Source organism: Rhinolophus ferrumequinum, chromosome 25 (genome assembly GCF_004115265.2).
Source record: "Rhinolophus ferrumequinum isolate MPI-CBG mRhiFer1 chromosome 25, mRhiFer1_v1.p, whole genome shotgun sequence".
Taxonomy (NCBI): domain Eukaryota; kingdom Metazoa; phylum Chordata; class Mammalia; order Chiroptera; family Rhinolophidae; genus Rhinolophus; species Rhinolophus ferrumequinum.
Window position 1 is genome coordinate 15,583,361 of NC_046308.1, and position 25,724 is coordinate 15,609,084.

The 25,724-nt window shown below is 51.1% G+C and overlaps 1 protein-coding gene across 1 annotated transcript in view; it reads left to right on the forward strand.

Annotated features, from left to right (window-relative positions):
• The window catches only part of KIAA1671 (KIAA1671 ortholog), a 188,672-nt gene that overhangs the window by 156,868 nt on the left and 6,080 nt on the right, over nt 1-25,724 (forward strand). Inside the window, exons 7-12 of the mRNA XM_033098322.1 lie at nt 14,552-14,670; nt 16,252-16,507; nt 17,925-18,099; nt 19,942-20,066; nt 22,155-22,288; nt 25,317-25,399. Coding sequence (XP_032954213.1) covers nt 14,552-14,670; nt 16,252-16,507; nt 17,925-18,099; nt 19,942-20,066; nt 22,155-22,288; nt 25,317-25,395 — 888 coding nt within the window. The 3' untranslated portion in view covers nt 25,396-25,399. The remainder of the gene's footprint in view (nt 1-14,551; nt 14,671-16,251; nt 16,508-17,924; nt 18,100-19,941; nt 20,067-22,154; nt 22,289-25,316; nt 25,400-25,724) is intronic.

Below are 25,724 nucleotides of genomic sequence, written 5' to 3' on the forward strand. Positions count from 1 at the left end.
ATTGGCAATGTCCAAAGATATTCTTGGTTGTCACGACTGTGAGGAGGGGTGTGCTACGGCATTGGTGGGTGCAGAGCAGAAATGCTGCTAAACACCCTATAGTGCGAGGACAGCCCGCTCCCCCGCCCACAACATGTCATTATGCTGAGATTGGGAAACCCTGCCCTAGACCCATTGTGTTTTTGGGGACATCTCCCAATATACAATATGCCCACCTGTTGCCTTTCTAAAATCTGATAAGTTATGGATTTGAAATGCACCTGGCCTCTGGGTTTGGGATCGAGGCTGCCAGAGCTGTGACACCAGAAGACGGCTGGTGGGAGGACCCTTTGGGGGCTGACACAGTCAAATGCATTGCTAGGTACCTGGCCATGGCCCAGGATGAACCAAAATGCCTGAGTGCCGGGTGCCTCAGTCCCTAGCACCTTGATGGTGCCCCCCCCCCCCATTGAGAACAGGGTCCTTTGGCAGCGGACTCTCCCACTGCACATTGCAGCAGCCTTTGGAAGCCTTTCACAATCACTAGTCTGACTTCCAAGTCCTGCCAAATGAATTCTGGCCTCAGGGATGCCCAGGTCTTCTCTGGCCTGCCCGAAAACCTGCGTGGTCCTCAGCTCCTTCCGTTGTTTCGCTGGTGGGCTTGACCGAGGTGCAATGTCTGCCCGAACAGGTCTCTGGGCTCTGCTCAGGCGCAAGTCTCTGCAGCCAGTTGATAAGCTGGTTTCAGGTGGTACTGGGGCTGGCCCCTGCATCCTGGAGCTCACGGCTGAGGTTTCCAGAATGCCCTCACCAACTTGTGACCCAGTGAGCCATGTGATGGGCAGGCAGGGACACTGCAGGAGGCAGGGACACTGCAGGAGGCAGTTCTGCCCCGATTTGGGTGCTGTGAAGAGTTGGCCAAAAAGATACCATCCACGTGGGCGTTTTTCCAGGGCCTCTGCTTACCGAGGGCTGGGTTGTGAGTTAGAACAAGCGGCGCTCTGGGCCCTGGGCAAAGTCTTTGAACAAAGCCATAGGCTGGGCTGGGCACCAGGAGGAAACGGAGCCCTTGGCTCTATCCCAGGTAATGGAATGTCAGCCCAACTGGTTCTCCTCCTCCTTAACAAGGGAGCCGCCGTGCCCGTTGAGGGCAGTGAGCTTCCAGGCTCAGCCCCTACCCCTGCCTGGCCCCCACTCCAGGGGAAGAGGCACCCTGTTCACGCTCAGTGCTCTGAGCTCTCCTTTCCTCATGCCCCTGCCAGGGCAGCCTAGAGGCCCCAGCTCTGCACACCAGCCTTATCTGCTCCCCTGCAGGGTGCTCTGCAGGGGGGATGGGACAGGAGCTCCCGTCCACAACATAGCAGGGTCTCAATAAAGTTAGCGTGTCACTTCCTCTCACCTTTCCCCCGGTTGTCCCCTCACCTGCATTGCCTTCTCTGTTCTCCCCCACCTGTCCCAGGCTGACCCACTTTTCAAGGCCATGTTACATGCCCTGCATGAGACCCTCTGTCACCCACCCCTCTGCACCCTCTGTGCCCGCTCCCCTCCCGCTCTGAGGCTGAGGAGGACCTTGCTTGCCTGGGATTGGAAACTTATTAACCAAGGGTCTTTCTGCCACTTGCTGTTTGTGAACTTACCCATAATGCCTTCGACATCTTTCCACATTAGCACTTAACATTCTCCTTCATTCTTTTCTTTCCCCCCCTTCTTCTGTTCCCCCCCCCCACCCCGCCACTCCGGTTCAAGCCGTTGTCTCTCAGTCTAGTTGTGTAGGACACAGCTCCCTGGCCCACGCTGGTGTGATGAGCCTTGCGCTCCCCCCCGGCTGAGGCAGTCGGTCGCGGTTGTCGGTCGGCCGCGCACAGCAGCTCCCGGCAGCTCTCGCCAGCTGCCGGCCACTCACGCTCACTCACGGCAGCACACGGTAGCCCACGGCAGCACACGGTAGCCCACGGCAGCACACGGTAGCCCACAGCAGCTCACGCCAACCGCCAACCTCCGGCTGCTCACAGCAGCCCAGCTCCAGGAGGAGCTGTTGTTCACAATCTTAGCTGTAGAGGGCGCAGCTCACTGGCCCATGTGGGAATCGAACCAGCAACCTTGGTGTTAGGAGCCCGGCACTCCTACCACCTGAGCCCCGGGCGGGCCGCCTCCTTCATTCTTGTCAATGGCAGCACCCATATTCATTTGCAGGGATAAACCAGTGTTTACACATCAGATGCCCTTTGAAAAGGCAACTGGGTGTGTTTGCTGTTACCCAAAACTGTGTTGCTGTGAACATCCCTGGGTGTGTGTTTGTGTGTGTGTATATTGTCCATATGTGTGTAGCTGTATGTGTTCTTTATTGTCTGTATGTGTTTTGTGTATATGAGTATTTGTGTGTTTGTGTATGTACGAGGTATGACAATTAAGTTCATGAACTTGTTGCAACCATGTTGCTAACCTTTTTTATTTTCAGAGGGATTGTTCATTATGAATTTGTACCAACTGGACAGTTAACCAAATTTACTATTTGGAAGTGCTGAAAAGGCTGTGTGAAAAAGTTAGACGATCTGAACTTTTCACCAACAATTCATGGCTCTTGCATCACAACAGTTCACCAGCTCACACGGCACTGTCTGTGAGGGAGTTTTTAGCCAGTAAACAAATAACTGTATTGGAACACCCTCCCTATTTACCTGATCTGGCCCCTAGTGACTTCTTTCTTTACCTGAAGATAAAGGAAATATTGAAAGGAAGACATTTTGATGATATTCAGGACATCAAGAGTAATACGACAACAGCTCTGATGGCCATTCCAGAAAAAGAGTTCCAAAATTGCTTTGAAGGGTGGACTAGGCGCTGGTGTCAGTGCATAGCTTCCCAAGGGGAGTCCTTCAAAGGTAGCCATAGTGATATTCAGCAATGAGGTAGGTAGCACTTTTTCTAGGATTAGTTCACAAATGTAATGGTCTGACCTCGTATGTATGTATGTATATTGGTGTGTATGAGTTTTGTGTCTTTGTATTTATATGTATGTCTGTGTTTTTTGTATATTTGTATTTGTGTATATATTTGTGTTTGTGTGTGTGTTTTTTGTGCATATGTATTTCTGTATATATTTGCATGTTTGTATACTCGTATTTGTGTGTGTGACACTGGAATGTTTCGCTGCCACAGATTATGGCGGAGCTGGCAGCTGTGTCCTGCCAGGGGGAGATACTAGAGGATTTGGAGTCAGTGGAGAGTCATACACAGCTTCACACTTAAGTGTCAAGGCTGCAATTTCTATCTCCTGACAAGTGGGGCCCTTGCCTGAAATAAACATAAGAGATGTTTTGATGTGTGATGTTTCGAAATAAAGAAGCTAAATTTGGCTTAGACTGTTTTAAGACTCTCTCCAAGAGGAGCCAAGTCAGGCTGGGTGGGAGCAGATTCCATGAAGAGGAGATGCTGGGAAACATCAAAGAATTATATACTCTTATAGAATTGTACGTGTTTAACATTTTTTTTAATTATTAACTGCAAATGTTACAAAATATAAAAAGAGGGAGAATAAAAAATATGTCTGCCTCTCTCCTCTTCCCCCCAGTGACTCAGTTGCTCTCCCAGAGATAAGTGTTATCACAGTTTTCCTGTGTCCTTCTCTGATTGTGCATTTTCAAGTATTTACATATATATTGTTTCCTCGCAGACAAATGGCAGCACATGCTACCTGTTTCTTCACGTCTTGCTTTATTCACTTGACAGTGTATCTTGGAGGCCATTCCATATCAGTATATACACATCTGCCTCATCCCTTTGAACAATTCTTTTTAACAATTAAATAGTATTCCGCATTATGTTTTTCTATAATTTAGGTTAAACATACTCTTGAAAAATCCCAAATTCTGTTTTCCCTTGGCTCATTTTAACCTCAGGACTGTAGACCTTTTACAAATAGGACTTTAGACTTCAAAGGAAAATCGAATTTGTTTCCATGCAAGAGGAGCTCAGTACTTCTAGAATGTTCTATGCCCCTCCCCTCCCCCTGCATGAAGGTTCCTGATGATTTGAGGGATTGTTCTTGTATCAGTCTCTTTTATTTGCACCTTAAAAAAAAAAAAAAAAAACCCGCTGTAACCAGTTCACTTTCATTGTCAGCACACAGAATGTGGTACTTTAGAAAAAAAGGTTTGTTATAAAAATCACAAAAATTAAATTTTAAGGGTATATAGAAAAACAGACGGTTCTGTGATCTATCAAGAGAGTTTGAGTAAATAGCAGTATCATTCACAGACATTAGCGAGGGGGACCATTTCTGGATTAGTCACTCATTCCTCCTTCCTTCCTCCATCTGTCCAGTCTCAGTTGCTCCCTGACCACAGGCTGTCTCTTGACTGGGCGCTGGGGTTTGAGGGTGAACAGCTCCTAGTGCCTGCCCTCAGAGAGCTCCCAGTTTGGAGGAGACAGTCAGTGAGCACAGCCCAGCACATAAGTAAGTTCTGACCACAGTGGGCTCTGGGGCCTCCCCAACAGAGACCTTGCACTGCTGCGCATGGAGGCCGTCGGGAGAGGCTTCCTGGAGGAACTGTGCTTCCCGAGCTGTGGGTTAAGGACACAGTCCAAGCCGACCTGGGACCAGCACTGGTCAGTGGCTGACGTGAGAAACTATACCAAGAAGTGTCCCGGATAGGCCGTTTCCTGGATGAAATTGCGAACTGGAGTTGTTAGAGGGGGAGGTGGTGGGTGACAGGCCATAGACTTAGAGCCTGACTACTGGGGTTCGACTCAGGCTCTTTTCACTCACTTGTGAGGCCCTTAGCAAGTCCCTTCACCTTTCTGTGCCTCAGTCTTCTCATCTGGAAAGTGGGGGGAATGACAGTAGCTGCTATTTAGGGTTGTTGGGAGGACCCGCGGTGGCAACTTTGCACACAGTGAGCGCCACGTAAGTGCCTGTTGTTGTTGTTGTTGCTGTTGAATTTCTCAGAACCTCAGCTTCCCCATCTGTGAAAAGGTGATACCAACAGTATCTACTATGGAAATTAAACTAGATGGTCCACGTGAGGGAATTGAGGTGGTGCCACGTACACAGTCGCTGCTTAAGTGTTCGTGGTTATTACTATTTTCATTGCCTCCTCCCTCACCTCTGACACCCTGAGCACAGGCCGCAGAGCCCCCCCTGGGCTTCTGGAGTCTGGGGGACCCCGCCTCTGAGGCTGACTGGAGCCTGGGCTCCCAGCCCAGCTGTCATTTCCATTTATAGCCTCTGAGGCTGTCGGGAGAGCAAGGAAGCCCCTTCTCCGGAGCCTGTGGGGCACTCCCTGCTGAAACCAGACACGCCTCCTGAGGACCAGCTGCATATGTATGTCCCTGTCACTTTGGATGACGCACTTGTCCCCATGGAGACAGCATGTCTCTGCCAGAGCCATCAGGATGGTTCAGACCTGGAGGGAGACGGGTGTGCCGGGCAGAGCTGGGGTCCGGTTCATTTTGTGACATGACCTTCCCCTGGGTGCCCTTTGGAGGGAGGGGAGCAGCTGACTGATGGCCAGGTTGAAGAAGATATTTGGGAATCGGGTTTAGGCAGCGCTTCTCTCAGGAGAACGCTGCGACTGTCTGGTCTCATTTGGGCCTGTTAGCACATTGTTCGAGTGTTAACATGATGTGTTTCATGTTAGACAGCAGCGTCATTGTCAGGTCAGCCGGCATCTACGGGGCCCTTAACCACACAGGCCGGGCATGTGCAGCTCTCGCCAGACAATTTAGAGTCCTCCCACCACCCCCAAGCAGCCTCCTCACCCCCATTTCACAAACGGGAAGATCGATGTTTAGTGAGGTCGGGTCCCAGTCAGCAGAAAAAGGCAGAGCTGGATTTTCCGCGATGGGGCGGGGGGGAGTCCAGGAACAGGTGTGTTCCTGTGGCCCCTGGGTCTGAGGCCCCTCCCTGCCCGGCTCTGTGTGTTTCTCGGTCATGGTCATATTCTCTCGGTTTCTAAATGGCTCTGTCTTTGTTCTGGCTGCTTCTCTCTGCCTCTGTTCGCCTGTCTGTCTCTCTGGCTCTCCTTGACCCTCTCTACCCTTCCCCCTTCCACCTCAGGCTTGCCACCAACCGCAGAGATGACCTCAGGACGCCCCTGCTCCGTCTTCCACTCCTGGATGCCCATGGCATGTTCTGAGTCCACGGGCGACCACTCCAGCCCGGGGGCCAGCCTAGACCCTGAGCCATGCCCCTATCTAAGCCACCGCACACAGCCGCATCCTGCCACACCTGGCCACACCTGCACTGTGGTTCTTAGATCCTTTTGAGAGGGGTCAGTGACTGGTGTCCCATCAACTTTCCCTGGGAAGCACCACCCCCCACCATTGGGCTAGGGCAGGGGCAAGGCCCGGCTTGTGCTACAGCCTGAGGTGGCAGTGTGGTGCCCAGACGCCCATCAACTGCCCTGACCCCCACCAGTTGGGACCCAGTCCACATGGAAGAGATACTGTGCGAGTGTTTGCTGGCAGCTTTGGGAGAGGGTTCTGAGGGCTCTGCCTAGCTCCAGTCCCTGTCCATGTCCATTTCCTTCTGGCCTGACTGACTCTCCTCCCCTCCCCTCCCTTCCTCTCCCCTCCCTTCCTCTCCCCTCCCTCCCCTCCTTGTCCCTCCCCTCTCCTCCTTTCCCCTTTCCTCTCCTCTCATCTCCCCTTCCTTCCCCTCCCCTCCTTTCTTCTCCTCTCCCCTCTCCCCTCCTTGTCCCTCCCCTCCTTTCTCCCCTCTCCTTTCCCCTTTTGTCCCCTCCTCTCCCCTTCCCTCCCCTCCCCGCCCTTCCCCTCCTCTCCCCTCTCCTCTCCCCTCCTCTCCTCTCCTCTCCCCTCCCCTCTCCTCCTTTTTCCTCCCCTCCGCTCCCCCTCCCTTCCGCTCGTCTCCTCTCCTTTTCCTTTTCTTTCCCTCCCTCCCTCCCTGCCTCCCTCCCTCTCTTCCTCCTTACTGAGCACTTACTAAGTGCAGGGACTATAACTAAGCACCAAGGATCCAGTGATGACAGATGCCACTCTCCCCCCTTGGAAATGATGAATACTGGAAGGGACAGGTACCCAGTGAATCCTACAGGTGATTTCGAACCAGCACCTGAGGTCAGGTTCCGAGGGAGAGGACCTTGACCCAGACTCAGAGCAGGAGCCGATGCTCACTGTGGCCTCTGAAGGATACAACACGTAGCCAGGTGGAGGGGCCTCCTGGGCAGAGGGAACAGATGACACGAGGTGGCAAGGAGAGCCAGTGCTGGAGCGCAGGGCCCTGCGGGCTGCAGCAGGACCCTCAGTGCTCTTCAGATAAGAGCCTGGGTTGGAGGGTAGAGGGTGGTTGTGAGACAGGCTGGGGGACTCTGCCTATCCTCGGCCGGTCCCCCTCCCCTTGTCCCCTTCCTGGACCCAAGACGCCACCAATGGATGTGCCTACGAATGAATTGCGGTGACCAGGCACAGGCCAGGGTGTCAGGACACTTGGATTCTAGGCCTGGTCAGGCATCCCTCCCCCTCCCTGACCCTTAGTTTTCCCATCTGTGAAATGGTCATTGAGGACCCAAGAAAGCTCTCTGTTGTCAAGCTGGAGCCAGGAGGATTCAGTGGCGTTGGAGAAGTCAGGCCTACATGTCAGGCAAAACCAGGTTCAGATACCAGCTCCACTGCTCTCTAACTATGTGCCCTTGGGGATGTCAGGTCGTCTCTCGGGGCCTCCGTCGCCTCTCCTTGTAAGATGGGTCTATGATGTTTCCGACTGCACAGGGCTTTGGGGAACCTTAGACAGCAAAGTGGATGGTGCATCGTCAGCCCGCAGTGTTAGCTTTCAATGTCATTACTTATCGCTCAGTCGTTGTGTAGGTCTGACCCCGGCACAGGACAGGAAGGTGCAACATGCCTTCGGGGGCATGGAGACGGAGCAAGTGTCCCCCACGCCAGCCTGGGCCCATGACCGGATTGGTCCCTGCACAGCTGGGAGTGTAGTTACGGAAGGGGGATGGGACACACCTCTTGAATTGCTCGGAATTGCTCTGTCAGCTGTGGGCCACCCAGCACTGCCCTGACTCAGGGTTCTTTCTTAGGCAGGTGTGTCAAACACCCCAAAATACATGCAGGCATAATAGTTTCCCTTTTCCCTGCCTGCTCGCTGACTACTTCTCTTATCTGGTTAAGAAGCTCACATGTACTCACTGCAAAAAAAGTTATTTTCAGAAACATATTCCTCCAACCAATACTTATTCAACAACTACTATAGGCCAGGCATTGTACTAAGTGCTGCGGTACTTAGAACAGTGGACGAAACAGCCGACAGTCTAAAGGCTGTAGATCAGGGATCAGCAAACTGCCTGGGGGCCAAATCCAGCCAGCAACCTGCTTGTAAATAAAGTTTTATTGGAACACAGCCATGCCCACTCACCAACATATTGTTTGTGCTACTTTCAATGTAACAATGGCAGAAGGGAGTCATTAGGACAGAGACTGTAAGGCCCCCAAAGCCCAAAATATTTCCTGTCTGGCCTTTTACAGAAAATGTTTGCTAGACTCTGATGTAGATTAGCAAATAAAGAACCCCTTTCTGATTTGTTCTTAATTCATGGTGTGTACCATATGATAGCATCGGAGGTAAGATTTAGTTAATTTTATTTAATTTTCCCATCTGATCATACTGAGATATAAAATTACAAGTGTGGATACTAAATAAAATCATCGATAATCAAAAGACAGCCTGTGACCACAGACAGCGCCGCTGGTAACAGTATGCTGTGGAACCTTCCAGAAGTTTTCCTTTGCTTATCCTCCCATACATTGATTTGTGTTTGTTGTTACAAAACTGGTGTCATAACACACATGCTGTTTTGTTACCTTTTTTCCTTTTTTTTTAACATTTGCTAGTATAAGGCAGACATCTTTCTGTGACAGTAAATGTTCTTTCTGAACATCGTGTCCTGGGGCTGTGTTTATTCCATTGTGTGGATATACCATATTGTATTTCACCAGTTCCCACCTTATTGGACTTTTAAGTCATTTCCAGCATCTTGGCACTGATAACCAATCCTGCAGGGAGCGTCCGTGTGCGGAGATGTTGGCAAGCGTGTCTGATGATTTTCTTGAGATAAATTTCTGGAAGTAAAATTGCTGAGTGGAGGATATGCATGTTTTACGTTTCGAGACATGTTACGGCTTGTTGAAACACAGCCCTGCACGGCGTCTGTTATCCTCGTCTCCAAGCCTGGGGGTTCCAAAGCTGTCCATTCTAGGTCATGAGCTGCGGCAGTCCTGGGGTCCGTGAAACAAGGACCCAGAGCTCTTCCCCCACCAGCGGTTTGGGGCTGCAATTGCTGCTAGTCTGAGCGAGTGGTTTTTAAACGTGCCAAGTTCTGGAGGCTTTTTAGGGCCTTTTAATGTTCATTTCCTCATCAGAGCCTCTTGAAGCTCCCTGAAAAAGGGGGGCAGGTGGGGGTTGGGAGGCTGGAAGCCAAGGTAGGCAAGGAGTCCAGAAAACTGGGTTCCAGTTCCACCAGTACTGCCTCTCAGTCATCGCGAGAACTAAGAACCACATAGCAATGCCTGTCTCTGCCTCAGTTTCTCGTCTGAAAAGGAAGTACTCCAGGTTCCTTGTAGATTCAGACGATAAGATTTGATGACCCTCATTTGACAAGTGACAGCTGAAATACGGACGGAGGTGTGGCTGGTATCCATCAGAGGTGCATGTCAGAAGACCAGCACATGACCCCAGGGGTGGACTTATTTGGACACGTGTGTTCCCCCAACAAACGGCTCCTTAGCTCATTGTGTGTTTGCAGACTACCTGGTAGATATCTATTTGCCTGCAGGTAGGAGAGTTTTTATAGCAGCCTGTGAGGCCAAACTGAATTGGGAGGACATCCTGCCTTAAGGCTAATAAGAAATTCTAACTTTTAGGAAGTGGTTAGAAGAGTTTGGGGCTCATTTTTTTGTGGTTGCTCTCCCAGCATTGTAGCCTTGGGAGCCAAGTTCAAGCCTTGCTGACGTGAAGTGCTGCCAGGGTCTGCCAATGTGATGTGACATGAATCATTTGCCATCTACACAAGGTTACCAGGGTATTTACTGGAAAAAGTGCTGATAAACAGCGTGCTTTCTTAAGCCTTATTCATAAGATGAATTCCCTTAAATAATCCTAACCACTGCATTACTCCAAATTTGGGGGGTCTATGAGAAAGAGTAGTAACTGCAATGGCCTTCAACCAACTATTTAACATCTGCTTTGACTAGACATTGAGGCACAGAGAAGTCAAGTCACTTGCCAAAAGTCACACAGCTACTATGGGATGGAGCCTGGATTCAAATGTAGGCATTATAGCTCCAAAGACAGTACTTGTCCCAGGGGAGAGTGAAAAAACAAACAAACAAAAACTCAGTTCCATTGTAATGCGTATGTTGTGGAAAGTTCTACGGCAGAGCTGTCCACTAGAACTTTCTGCAACTATGGTCATGTCCTGTATCCGTGTTGTTCAATATGGTGGCCACCTGTGGCTGTGGAGCCCTTGAAATGTGGCTAGTGCCACTGAAGAACTGAATTCTTAGTATTTTAAAATGTTAATTAATTTAAATTAGATGTAAATAGCCACACGTGGCTAGGGTCTAGGGTCTACTGTATTAGCACAGATATAGACTTGTGGCCTAGGGGACACCCTGAGGACGGGGTAGGTCCTGAGTCAGACTTGGTTGGGGCAGAGGTCAGGGGAGGCTTCCTGGAAGAAGCACCATCAAAGTTGAAATCTGAACCACAGCCAGGAGGTGGGCTGCTCCAGCAGCTCTGGAGGTGAGGGAGCCAGGACTGAGGGTTGTGAGGGGAGAAAAGGCTGGCGCAGCTGGTGGGAGGGCCTAGGAGGGACCCAGGACGGGGGTCCGCTGATGGAGGTCCCATAGGCCATCCTTATGAGGTATTTGGAGCTTTACCCCGAGGGCCCCTGAAGGTGCAGATTTCTGTGTGGGAAAGTATAATGGGAAGAAAATATAGGGGATGGGGCCAGAGGTGAGGGAGGCAGGGAGACCCTGGATCTGGCCGAGGCTGAACGGAATGTTCTGGAAGGAGACTTTAAAGGACTTGAGCACTGATATGGACGTGAGTGAGAGTGACAGAGGATCCCGGGATACTGTCCTCTAATCTTGAGTCTGGTGTTAGGCGGTGGAGGGAGAAGACGTCCTCGTCCTCCTTGATGGTGGGACTCCAGCTCCCTTGGCGGGACTGCCCACAGATGGGAATGGATGGAAGCCAGTGTGTTTGCTGGACACCATCGACCCAGCCATCCCCTGGGCCTCCCAAAGGAGGTCAGGAAGCAAGGCCCCTGCCCGCTGCCCCGTGCCCCGATTCCACCCTCAGCATCCTGAGGAACTGGCCATTCTGATTTCCAGAAGCCCCACCTGCGAGTCGCCCGGTGCTGAGAGATCTCCGTCTCTCAGGGTTTTGAGGACCCGAGAAGAATCACATTTCGCCAAGGGTCCATCCTCCTGCCTGACTCTGGGGAGAGTCATGAAAATAGTTCCAATCCCCGCATCTGCTGTCCTGAGCACCTGTTACGTGCCGGTCACGGAGCTTAACCCTTTGCAGAGGTTATTTCTTGAAGCCTCAAAACAACCCTTGTGTTTTGGATGGAAACTGAGGCTTGGATGGGTGGAGTCACTTGGCCAGGACACACAGCTGTAAGCTCCCCCCGCTGTAAGCTGTCCCTTGAGTGGTCACCCCTCTGCCTTCCGCTGAGTTTAGCAATACAGGGCACAGGCCTAGCATCCAGCTTGCAACCATGTGCAAACCGTCCGAGACAACGATGTCAGTTATACCGGCAGCAATCCCTAAGTCTCCAACCGCTGGCCTGTGAATCTGACTCACCCAGGGGATTAAGTTAGGCTGATTCTATCATCACATCTTCGAAAATAGTATAAGCAGCTGGGAGCGCATTCTGATGACCACTTCCATTCCCGGTCCCAGGGAGAATTCTGTCAAGGGTGGCGGGCATCTGAGAACATCAGGTGACCTTTCAAAGCAAAAATATCCAAGTTTCCCCAAGTGGGACTGACTTTATCCCTCAAGTGTGCTAACAGCCACCCTCGTGCCGCCCGTGGGTTTGGACATCGAGCAGACTATCCCAAGGCTGGCTGGCTCATCAGGCGCCAAAATAAACTTGCCCTTGACCTGGCGGTTGTATCCCCAAGGATTTCTCCTATGGGCATGATCACAGAGATGTGTCGCTTTAACCTCAACGATGCTCGTCCTATTGTCGATTACCACGGTGACAAACACTCAGAAACCTAAACGCCCTGACACTTAGTCATTGGGTAAACGAACGCTGCTGCGTCCATCCAGTGGAACAGTCTTCAGCCATGAAAAACGATGACCTAGATCAACGGACCCAGGGAAAATAGTGGATGGGACGATGTCATCGCGTGACAGATTCTCTCAAAATGCTTTTCCTGCACTTGCCTAGAATCTTTCAGTTTCACGACGCAGGTGTATTATTTTGGTAACTAGAACAAGACAAGGCTTCTACAGGCAGTGACATGAGGGTCGTTCAGAGAGTGGCTGTTATTAGGGTCTGCAAGGGAGGCCGTTTACCAGAGGTGACTGAGGGGTCCATTCTGAATTCCCATCCTTGCATCCCCTTGAACATCATGGGGTACACAAGTGTCCCCAAAAGGTGACAGAGAAAGAGAGTGGAAAGGAGGTGGACATTTATTGGGCAAGGCCCTGAACTAGGAGTTGCCACATGGGTCCTCTGACTGGCTTGCATGCCCTTAGAGTGAGTACCGTTTCTTCACGGAATCCTTATAACTTCTCTGTGCCTCAGAGAGGGAGGTGAAGGCCCTGAGGTCACACAGCAGGGCTTTCCCCCACCCACTTGCTTGTTCTACTGGACTACGCATGCTTGCTCTGCTAAGGATGGTGTCATAGCTGTGAAGAGGAGTGCTCCCCATTAACTGCTGAGGGACAGTCAGTCAGCCCACCTCCACTAAGTCCCTACTGGGTGCCAGGCAGACACTGCGTGAGGAACAGATGATGGAGCACCCCGACCTTGAAGGGTGCGTCATCTGGGTTACGGAATCTCAGAGACTTGCGTCTCTGGAGTGTGATCCCACTCCAATGCCTGGCACACAGTAGGTGCTCAGGAAATGATCGTTGAGTAAATAACTTTTCCTGGTACAAAGATGAATCCAGGGTAGGCAGGTAGGAGGAAGAGAGAACTGTGGGTTGCAATGGCTTTGGGTGGGAAGGATGGATAGGAAGAGGGAACAGCACAGGCAAAGCCAGAGGCCAGGAACGTGTGAGGTGTGGGTGGGATATGGTGAGTAGGTCAGGGACAGTAGGATGGAGGGTTGTTTGCGGGTAGGGGTGGGAGATGGGACTAGACGGGACATTTGGGGCTCAAGGAGTGTTGGATTTCAGTGGGAGGCCAGTAGGGAGCCATCAAAGGTTTTGAGCAGGACGGCAATGTTCTGAATGAAGCACGTTCCAGTGAAGCATATTCCTCCTGACTGCAAATGGGTCATAAGGAGTGACACATTCCCTGTTGGTTGCTCTCACCCCCTCGCCTCTGTCTCCTTCCATATTCCTCATCCACTGACCTCAAGCTATCAAAAGATGGTGTCTGGGAACATGCCTCAAAGCTCAGAAGCCAAGGCCATCGGCATCGTTCCGGTGCCAGTGGCCGTCCAGAGGGTTGGAGTTTGGTTTCATCTGGAGTGCTCCGTCTTCTCCCAAGTGAACAAGTGGAGAAGCCAGCAGTTCATTTATTTAATGGAGATCTATGGGCTCCTCACTGTCTGCCAGGCACTGGCTTGCCCTGTGGCCAGTTCTGTGGTAACCAGCACCCTCTCCAAGAGTCCAGGCCGAGGGCAGAGACAGGTAACTGAGCAGGCAGTGACAGAACGAAGGGACCCAGGCTGCGTGGGGCCCAGTATTACCAATTCAGTCTTGGGGCCCAAGCCCCCTGCCCGGGTTTGAGTTCCACTTTGCCACTTACTGGCTACTTGATTTAGCGCATGTCACTTCACCTCTCTAAGCCTCGATGTTCTCATCTGTAAAATGGGGAATGTAATAAGCTCCACTTCTTTGGATTGCCGGGGGACTGCAGTTCAGCGAGGTGATTTGTACATTTTAGCTTGGTGGCTGCCTGGCACAAGGTCAGTGCTCCATGGATGCTGTGCGGACTGGTACTGATAAGGGAAGCACGGTGGCAGTGGGAACCCAGGGCGGGGTGCGCATGGGGGCGTGCCCTAACCAGACTGGTAAGTTCTGGGAGCTCTGAAGGTGGAGAGAAGTTCAGCCTGGCTACAGGGTGAGGCGGAGAGAGGCGCAGAGGAGGGTGAGAGGGGGGCGCCCAGCGGGACCTTGCGTGCTGGGGAGGGCGACCTCTTCATCCCAGTTTGCCCAGCTGTAGCACTGACAGCCCTGCCTCCTGTGATATCGGGCAAACCCAGATGGTTGGTCACGCTAGTGCCCAGCCAAGACGTCTGGACCCACCTCTGAGAGCAGGAGGGAGCTTGGGGTGATGCGATGCGATTTGTGTCAGCTGGGACCAGGTTCTGAGCCTTTTCCCCTGATACTAACCTCTTGTCTGGCTTGTTCTTGCAGGACCAGCTGAAACAGTGTTTCACCAGGCGGCCCCCCGAGGCCAAGGACACCGATACCCTTGTGCAGGAAGCCGACAGCCAGTATGGGACGTGGACGGACCAGCGCCAGAGTGGGGAGAGGTAGGTAGCGTGTGCGGGGCTCTTGGCTGCATGGCAGGGCTTCTGGGGCGGGGATTCAGTGTGGCTCACCTGCCTCCTGATTTCTACTAGAACCTGTTTTGTCTGTAATTATGTGAGTAAACCAGTCTTGTAAAAAAGAAATTTAGAAAGTATAGAAAAATATTTTACAGTGATCTATGAAATATTCCGAATAGGCAAATCCAGAGACAGACAGCAGGTTAGTGGTTGCCAGGCGCCCCCTCCTGTCTTCCAGAGGCACTGCAGCGCCCCCTCTCTCACCGTCCCTGTAGCCGCTGTGCTCCCTGTCCTGGGTTGTGGCGCCATCTGCTGCCTATTTAGTGGTATTTCCCTCATTTTCTTGTGGATTTGGCTCACTCCCACCCCCTACCCGCAAATCCTTCCTATTTCAAGTAATAAAACCATCCCAGAGCTGACTAAAAGCATAGCTGTGCTCCTGAAGTAAAACACCAGTAGACCTGGGTTGAAGATTTTGCTCGGGGATGTAGCTTGGCGGGCCTTTCAGGATACACCTTCCTCTCTGGGACGTGGTATCTGGTGTGCCCGCTCCCCCTTCCTCAGGGTTGGGCTTTCCTGTGCTCATGACTTTGGTGTCTTTTTTATGGGCAGGGAGAGCCTTTTTAATTTAACGACTTGATTCATTTATAGATTTTCTATCTTATGTGGTTCCCATTATCCAGTGGTACTTGAATACATTACCATGGGAAAAAAATTCCAGAAGTAGGAGAGGGTTGAGGACAGATTCTGGAGTCAGTTCCGCCGCTTTGGGCAAGCTACTTCACATTTCTGTGCCCCAGTTTCCTCATCTCTGGCAAGGTTAATATTTAATTTCGTGAAGTTAATCCTACCTTGTAAGACTATGGAGGTTATAGGATTATAAAATAATCCTCATAGGATTATGGAGAGGATTAAAAGGCAGTTTTTAGCACAGTGCCTGGCACTAGTAAGTGCTCTATAAATCTTGATAGAATGAATGAATGGACGAATGAATGAAATATTGCAATCATTTGATCTGCATCAGTGATGTCCAACAGAAATACAGCGCAAGCTGCAAATGCGAGACATGTATGTACTTTTTATGTTCTAGTAGCCACATCAAGAGTAAAAAGAAACAGGGGAAGTTAATTTTAACAATGTGCTTTATTGAACCCACCAGACCCGGAATACACTCACTTCAACATGTCATCGATATAAAAAGTAATTAACAAGATATTTTACATTCCTTTTTTTACTCAACGTGTTGAAAATCCAGTGTGTACTTTATGCTCACGGCCCATCTCGGCTCTCACTCGCCACACTGCAAGGATCCGATAGCCACGTGTGACCAGCAGCTCCCATATGGGACAGTGCAGGGTGAGAGGGTCCCGAGTGGGATGGGACCGACTCCTCCGCACCTGCCCAGGTGTTCTAGCGGCACCGGGAGCTGTACCTGGCTGTGTCCAAAATGGTTCTCCTACTGGGATGGTTTGCTCCTGTTTCCTGGTGTACACAGCACACCTGTACCCTACTTCGTGCTACCTCCTTTACTGGCCATCCAGCTCTCCCTCCCTTCCTTTCTCTCAGCTTGGCTCCTGAGTCACCGTCCCCAGACAGCAGTGCCACATCAGCTCGGAAACAGCCCTCCAGCAGCCGCCTGTCCTCGCTGTCCTCCCAAACGGAGGCCACCTCGGCTGGGGACCAGCACGACTGCTCCAGGGACCAGCGGAGCACGAGCGTGGACCGCTCCAGCACCGATCTCGAGTCCACCGATGGGACGGAAGGGCCGCCCCCGCCGGACACCTGCTCTACAAAGAGAGTGGACGACTTCTCCTTCATCGATGTAAGTTGGTTACCGGGAGCCCGTTGGAAAGAATCGTTGCTTCTGAAAGGGATGCTCTCGCATCTCCCAGTGAACTGCCCCTTTTGGGGGGTAGAATCTGCATGCCAGGCACCCCTGTGGTGGGTGCATAAGACATAGTCTGAAGTGGAACTGATGTCTGCATGTGGCTTGGACCTGCCACACACCAGCTGTGTGTCTTGGGGCAAATGTCTTCACTTTTCTGAGCCTCGGCTTCCTTATCCACTCGTAACCAGCACAGTGGGTTCCACAGCCTCAAAAACAGTCACCTGTATTCCAATTAAAACTGACCCTAGCCTGCACCTGTTCGGTAAACAGGACGTCTGATCTCACCCCTGGGATTCTGCCCGAGGTTTCAATTCCAGGTGTGCAGAGTGGAGTTTGCTCAGACCGATTCTGCTGGATGTTCTTACCAAGTTCTTGCCTGGGGGGACGTGTCCCTGGTGCCAGGAGATCCAAGTCTCTGTAAATAGTTAGTAGTGGTTCTAGAAAGGGGAGACCCTTCAGGCAGGGGCAGCCCTCGTGGGAGTCCCCAGGAGCAGCCCTTAGAACTCAGCTCTTCCAGGTCCCAAGGAGACGCACCCTCCGAGACGCCAGCTGCCCAGCTACAACTGCCTCCTGCTCCAGCTCTTCCAGACCAGCTCGGTCTTCTTCCTCCCCTGCCCCACGAACCCCACCTACAGGAGTCAGGCGGATTTTCCTTTTCTATCCTTGAGACATGGAGTTCTCATTGTTCTTCTCTGACAAGGGGGCTGCCCTCCCACCCTCCCAAAGATGTAACATCTAAATGATGCAACATCTAAAAGGGACCCACTCTCCTGGCAGTAATGCCTCATACCCACACTCTTAGGGACCGCTACCCAGATTCTCCCCAGAGAACGAACACCACTGCTTTGGGAGGTGGGCCTTCCTCTAGGGCCTCAAAGGGGGTTCCCCCTCTTACGCAAGTATGTTCAGGGTATCTCATTGGCCCCTCTGGATAAAGGCAGAGATGGGGAAAGACACAAGTTCAGTCTCCATGGGGACAACCCGCTATATATCAATATGGACCTGGTGTGGATTGTAAGGATTTAGTTAAGTGATGTATTCAGTTATTCATTCAACAAACGTTTATGGAGCTCCTGCTACGTAAATGTCCATTGCATGCCCACCGTGTGCCAGGCACAGTGCTCGGGCACTCAAGCTTCATTTGATTCTCGTAATCAGCCTACGTGGTGTGTTTCATGGAAAGTACAGGCTTCCGGTATTAGGTTACTGTTGAAATGCAGAAATGCTGGCCCATGTGCCACCTAAATAGCACCTCGTACATCAGTGAAGCTGCATACACCTCTCTTGGGTGGTACCCTCAATTAATGGTTCCCTTGCTTTTTTCCCCTCTTCCTCCCTGTTGCTACCAAAGCAAACCTCAGTCCTCGACTCAAGTGCCCTCAAGACCCGGGTGCAGCTTAGCAAGCGAAGCCGACGCCGGGCTCCCATCTCCCACTCCCTCCGGCGGAGCCGAGTCAGTGAGTCGGACAGCAGGTCTCCTCTAGAGGAGGAGGTCGACAGCACGTGGATGTTCAAGGACTCAACAGGTATACTCTCCTCCATAGATACCACAAGGGACAACAGGAAGGACCGAAGTTAAACACTGGGAAAAACTTCCTGACTGTAAGGCTGTAGGATATTAGAACACAGGAATATCCTACACAGGAAACTGTGATTTCTCATTCTACACAGCTTATTAGAAACTAAGTAAAAAAAAAAAAATTTGTAGGGATGATATGTTAATTGGGGCTCCACAGGTTGCGAGGGACAGAGCCACCACTTAATAGGGTTTCACTCTATCTGCTTTTATCCTTATTAAATTCACCCTATACTCTTTTTAGGTTTGTTTACTTGTCTTTTTTCTAGATTCCCAGGTTGAAAGATCAATTTATTATTAGTCTTGTTTGGTTTCTAATGAATTATTTCAGGCTACACATTTTCCTCTCAGGACTTCTTTGGCTGCATTTCGTATCAAAACCTGAGCTGAATCTTAAAGAGCAGATAGGAATTAGCCAGAGACGGGTATTCAAGACAGAATATCAACAGGATCAAAGGGGCAGAGATGTGTGGCAGGGGCCTCTCTAAGTAGTTCAGTGCTACTCAAGCCAGAAACAGCAGGAGTCATGCTGGAAAAGTAAGCAGGGGCCAGCTCATAGAAAGTCATGATGTCTTGCCAAGGAGTTAGACTTTATCTGTAGATAAAGAGCCACGGAAGAGTTTTAAGAAGCAAAATCTTTTCTTGTAATAGAAACCATAGGAGGTGACCTCCCGCCTTTATACATATACAGCCTTTGGTCCCCCAAAAGCTACTATAGGGGCTTTTGTTCATTTGGGATTTGTTCGTGGCGAATAATAGGATGTTGGACCAGGCTCAGAACTGGGTGAGGGGCATAGCTTCTGACCAGATACCTTAAAAACATGCTTGGAGGGTTACCTCTCCCTCTCCCATCTCATGTCTGTTATTAGAGGAAATGTTTAAATGCCTTGAGTAAGACTTCTCCCTGCACACTCTCTTGGTTTTCTGAGCCAAATTCCATGGAGTTGCCTAGAGCAAGTAATGACCAAAGTAGGGACAAAAGCACACAAATACTCCTCAGCTGGAACACGGCAGCAGCCTCCTGGTTCCCAGCAGCCTTGAGGAACCAGCCAGGAGCTGGGGAGCGCCTGGGGATGCCTTTGCTGAACATGCCCCAGTCCCCTGGTTGGCCGGGGACCCCAGAGCCTCAGGCCTTGCCTCAGTCGTCTTGGTCCGCACGCCCCCGCCCCCACTCCTTCCTGTGCCCAAGTCTGTGTCTGAACCTCCAGGAGGTTGAAGCTCCTCACCCTCATTCCTGGAAGATTGGAGACAGACAGTCCATCACCCAATAGGCTCACCTATGAGGCTGGAGCGTGACGATGGGATTAAGTCCCAGAAAGGGGGGCTTGGGATGAAGGAAGGAAGGTGGCTTCCTGGTCCGAATCTGGGCAGCTCTTCCACAAGGTACAGGAAGCCCTCCCCGCTCTCTTCTGAGAGCATGACCTCAGTGCGTTGTTGTCTGAAAGCACTTCTTTCTCCTTTCCTGCCTCTGACAAAGAGAAATAGAAGAAATTCCATTTCCCTAAATTGGAATGAGCCAGGAGCCCAGGAGGTGGGTTTGTCTGTGCCTAGTCCCAGGAGGAAACCCATGCTGCCTTATTGTCAACAGCTTCCAGCAAGAGGTGGAGCTGTGAAAAAGTGAGATCATGAAAGCAAACCTGTGAGTTTGTCCCCATCTGTAAAATGGGCCAGTAATACCTCCTGTGCAGGGCTGTTGTGAGGATGACATGAGGGGCTATGTGCAAAGGGCCTGGCAGGTAGACCTCAATAAGTGGTGGTGCCAGTGACGTCAGTGCCCTTTTCTTTGCAACAGAAGAGAAATCCCCCAGGAGGGAAGAGTCAGATGAGGAGGAGAAGCCCTCCAGGACCGACAGGACACCTGTCAGCCACCCCCAGAGGATGCCCGTGTTTCCCGGTGTGGACCCGGCCGTGCTGAAGGTACCAAACCTCATGCCCAGAGCTGCTCTCAACCACGGCAGCAAAAAAAGCAGGCCCCGTGTTCCTTACCCTCCCTCCCTGCAACCCTTCCTTCCTCCCTCCCTCTCTCCCTCATTCCTTTTCCCTCCCTCCCTCCCTCTCTTCCTGTCTTTTCTCTCATTTTTGAAATAGTGTAAGACTCACAAGAAGGTGTAAAATAGTACAGCTTGTTCACATGTCCCCCTCAGCCAGCTTCTCACACGGATAATACCTCCCCTGACTATAGTGTGTGATCAAAACCAGGACCGTGGCTGCCACCCCACGCTATGAAGAACACTACTAACCTACGGTGGATCTCACCAGTGACCCTGTGTTTCTTCATCCCCCAAACATGCTGCTCAGTTTGCTCTCATAGCTAAGCCTCGATGTACTCATCCGTAAAGTGGGCTGACAGTCCCCCATAGGCATCAGATGTCCGGAGAACAGGAATGAGCAAACCCAGCCTGCTGCCCTTGAGAAATCCAGTGTGCTAGGGATGGTAGGCATGTGAGGTGATCATTTCGCTATCAAAGGACACGGGAAGCCAGCCCTAGACCCACATTAGGCTCTCATGAATGACACCCCAATCCCGGCTAGGTTGTGGGATCCCCAGGGCAGGGCTGGGCCGCATCCTTCCTCCCTTCCCCAACCCCATCACGCATCTCTCACAATCCTGGGAGCAACTGGACTGAATTCAGTTGAGGGAGGGGACCCTCTTGGCCCCCTCCCACCCCCCCGTTCTGGGCCAGGCACTTGCAAACTCTCTCCGTGCCCCCAGCAACACTGCACCACGTGGCTCGTTGCTCCCATTGTGTTGAAAAAAGAATGAGGGTGAAGAAGGCTGGGTTGTTTATGGAATTTCTCAAACTGGGTACCCCACGCAGCCACAAAGCCTCCTATGGGAGGGCCGTGAGTTTGCCACTGCGTCACTGGACGGCAGTGTCACTTTTCATGTCTTGTCTTGCAAGAAGGGAAAGTCAATACACGGCAGATACACACGCTTGTCCCTGTAATTGATTTTACGGCCCTTCAAAATGTGAATGTCTGGCAGCCACTGCAGTAGGCCAGAGATGTTCTAGCCTTTTTTTTTTTTTTTTTTGGCATCAGAACAAACGCTATCTTATAAGGCAGCCTAACAGGGGGCAGCGGAAGGCCCTGCTTACAGGAGGAGGCTCCCATGTGGACTCGGGCCCTGACCACAGCTCAGACCCATTGCATTCTGGGAAGATGAGTGTGCATGCGAGCTCCCTGGGCCTGGTGGCAGCCACATCTGCTCTGGCCACTCAGCCACGGGCAGCATTCGTTAACAATCGGAGGAGGTTGCCAGGCTCCTTCTGGGAAGAACCCTGAAGTTGGAGTCGGGCAGACCAGTTCTTGAAAACTGTGCAACTTTGGGCAAACTGCTTGACCTTTGACCTTCAGGCTTCTCCACCGTACAGTGGGGAAACCTAGGTCATATGACTTACGCCCGGTAGAGCCCAAACGATGGCTGCTCAGGGCACAGAGCTGTCAGGAGGACGAGGGTGATTACCACCGTTATCGGCGGGCATCCCAGCATTGTGTCAGACAAAGGTCACCTGCCACCATCACACACCACCGGGTCCCCCAAAGGAATTCTGTGCGTCTAAGTCACTCCATTCCAGACGTGCCCACCCAAAATGGGTGAAAATCCACCCTGCCTTTTTCCTGTGGGTATCTAATAGTCAGAAACTTCATTTTATTCAAATGGGTACAGGAGCAAGGAGCGTAGTAGGGCTGAGCCTCACCTGCGAGATGGACTGTTGTCTCCATCTCAGGATTCTCAGGAAGTTAAAGGAATGTTCTGTGCTGAGGACACTACAAGTGGTGGCTCGGCAGCCAAAGATCATTTGTGTGGCTTTTTGGCGGTGGTCCTTTGATCCCAGCGGCCAAGGCTGGCTGCCGGGGCTACAAGCCTGACCTCTGATTGTTCTTAGCCTCCAAAGTCAGTCAGCATCGCCCCCTGCTGTCACCATGCAGTGACAGTGCCATTGGATGGGACCCTTCCCCAAACCACAAGCAGTTACAGACTCAGCTCTCTTCTGTCCCCAGGCTCAGCTGCACAAGAGGCCAGAGGCGGACAGTCCCAGCGAGACCCCCGGCTGGGCCCCACAGCCCAAGACCCCCAAGTCCCCCTTCCAGCTGGGGAGTCGCGTGCTGCCCTCCAGTGTGGAGAAGGATGAGAGGTGAGTGTCCCTGGGGGTGAGGGCCCCCCCCCCAGACTCAGGATGCACTTCTGGGGAGGTGCTTGCCTGGGTTTTAGAGCTGAATGGGGGAGAGCTCCAACTCTCCTTTCTCTAGCAGCAGAACTTTTGTTTCCATGAACTCGGCCCTCTGATATCTACGAAACAGAGGTGGAGAAGAGGGCCAGCAGTCAGGCAACTGGTGTCACTTCCCTCCTCCCTTCACTTCCTATGCGGAAATCCAGGGCTCCGTTGGTGGAAAACGGATCTAGTCCCGCCCTCTCCAGACTGATGGGGAAATGCATTTACCCTCCAGGGAGGTGATTTGTCTCAGGAGAATAGGAGACACCTGGGAAGACAGACTGAAGGGCACGGCCATGTTAATCAAGAGAAACTTAACTCCATTCCGCCACCCTTGGTGGAGCAGCTGTCCCATTCCTAGACTAGGTCTGCTCCCCGCAGACCTGAGCGCGGCACAGCTCCTGCCCGCAGGGCCTCCAGACCCAGGCACTGCCGCAGCAGGGGGTGGAAGTTAAGAGCAAGGCTCTATGTCACACAGCTGGGGCTTCACCCCAGCTGTGCTGCTTAAGAGCTGCATGACCTGGGAAAAGCCACTGCCTCACTGTCCTCATCTGTAAAATGGGTTGACTAATCATCCTAAACTTGCAGGGTAGTCATGAGGATGAAACCAGAAGTGTATAGAAAGCCCTTGGCGCTTGAGCTGGTGTGTAGACACGCTCAATAAAGATCAGTGGAATTCTTACGAGCGCTATTAACACACGAAAGTTAGGGATTAGTCATAATGGTCGCACTGTCGTATAATAAGTGCTATGATAGAGTAGGGATTGTCAAACTATAGCCCACAGGCCAAATCCAGCCCACTGTCTTTTTTTTTAAATGAAGTGTTATTGGCACGCAGCCACACCCAGTCTTTCATGGATCGTCTGTGGCTGCTTTCCTGGTACAACTGCAGCGCTGACTACTTTGTAACAGACACCGTATGACCCACAAAGTCAAAAACACTTACTACCTGGCTCTTTATGTTACCCTCGTGACAGAGGGAGGCAGAAGAAGGGCTCAAAACCCAGACTTCAGGAAGAAAGGTGTGGGGAAAGGCTTGCGAGAGAAGGAGACGCCTGAGCCGAGTTATGATGAACACAGAGGCGGCAGTGTGGGGACATCCCAGGCTGAAGGCACAGCATGTGCAGAGGCCCAGAGGCCGGATATTGCCAGGAGCTACAGACAGCAGATGATCGGAGCACATAGTAGGTTGTGGGAAGCCGAAGGACAAGCTGAGAGACACAAGGCCGTGGCTGAGATGGAGCCTGTCTTGCTCTGGGGACGCAGATTCGCAGGTCTGGCTCTGGCTCTGGTGTCGGCATTTCGGCTGGAAAAGCCCCCAGCCAAGGGTCTCAGGGGTGCCGCTGGAGGCCTGGTCTTAATGCCTCCACCGTCAGGCAGTTTGCTCGGGGTGCCCCAGACTCCTAACTTCCCGTGGGGCATGTCTAGCCTCGAAGATCCCCACCCCACCCCCCGCCAGGTCAGCCCCTACCCGGAGCCCGCCCGGGCCGCGGGGTGTGGACCTTTCTCTGAGATCAACAAAAGGCAGGTCTTATGTGTACATGTGTTTACTTATGAAAGTAATACGTGCTCACTGGAGAAATTTTGGAAAATATGAAAAGAATATAAAGCTGAAAAGAACATCATCCATGATCTGACCGCCCTCCCCCCAAAGACCACCAGTATCAATGTGTGGCATCTCTCCTTTCTTTTTTTGTTTTTGTCTAATATAGTTAAGATTATAACTTGTATGAAGCTTCTTTTCCGGTGACATGTTTCATGTGACCATTTCCGCATGGCCATTACACAGTCTTCATAAACAGGATTTATCTTCTTGAAAAGGTTTCAAACAATGATGGCTTTATTGTTTTTGTTAAAATGGGATGTTCTCATTACAAGCAATTCTGAGAACACAGAGAAGTAAAAAGAGCCCCCAAAATGTTACCGTTTACATGGTAGTTACGCAAATGTATTCCCTTTGAGAAAATTCGTTGAGTTCTACATGTGTGGTTTGAGTACTTTTCTGTATGTGTGGTTCTTCAGGTTTAAAAAAAGGTAAAACAAATCTTACCTCCATAAAAAAAAAAAAATCGCTGGTCTTATTCAGTAAACGTAAGACATTGTTGTGTCTTAGGGGCATTGAACTAGTCAGGGTTCTCCAAAGAAACAGGACCAGTGGGGTGTGAGTGAGTGAGTGTGTGTGTTTAGATAGAGAGAGAGATATATAGATAGATAGATAGATAGATAGATAGATAGATAAGATAGAGAGAGAGAGAGACAGACAGACAGACAGACAGGCAGACAGACAGACAGATAGATGTTTATTTTAAGGAGCTGGCTCACAAGATTGTGAAGGTTGGCAAGTCATAAAGCCTGCAGAGTAGGAGGGCAGGCTGGAGACCCAGGGAAGAAGTGACGATGGAGTCGCGTCCCAAAGGCCATCTGTTGGCAGAATTCCCTCTTCAGTGGAGGGAATTTTTTTTCTTTTAAGGCCTTCGACTGATTGGATAAGGCCCACCCTTATCCATGGAGGGGAATCTGCTTGACTCAAAGCCCACTGATTTCAATATTAATCTCATCTTAAAAAATACCTTCACAGAAACATCTAGAATAATGTGTGACCATATCTCTTGAGTACTATGGCCTGGCCAAATTGACACATAAAATTAAACATCACAGGCATTTACATGGCTAGAGATAGAAAGATGAATGGATGTTTGGGTGAAAAATGGATGGATTAATAGACACAATTTTACATAAGCATGACTTTATAGTTGCAAGTGATTTCATCGAACGGATGTACTGTGATGTATTTCACATTCACATTGTGGGGTGCTTTGGTTAATTCCTGTTGCTTGCATGGGCATTTTGCCTTGGCACGGTGGATGAAAAGTTGGGTACCTCTCAGCCCTGCCTGCAAGGCACCCTCGGTCTGGCTCACACCTGACTCTCTCTGGCTTTGTGGTTTCAGATCAGAAGAGCCCTCCCCCCAGTGGCTAAAGGAACTGAAATCTAAGAAGAGGCAAAGCCTGTATGAGAATCAAGCTTGACCAGGTATGAATGGGCTTTGGTGGGGAGACCTGGACAGAGCCTGCAATCCTGGAAGTCAGGAACATGGGCGGGGAGGCAAAGGCTCAGAGATTTGGGATGTTGTACCCTGGGAAAGAGAAGGGAAAACATAGATGTGGGTGTTCTGGATGTCTGTAAAGAGGGTTTCCTCTTAGGGAGAAAAACACAGCTGGACCGCCTGGAGTGGGTGAGAAGGTCATGGGCAAAGACTTAGATAGCTGGGGTTCTGGTCAGCCCTCACTGCATCTCCATTCCCTTTTAAAAAAATGAGCGGGCGGGACATCAGAGATCAGCTTAATCTGAAAGGTTC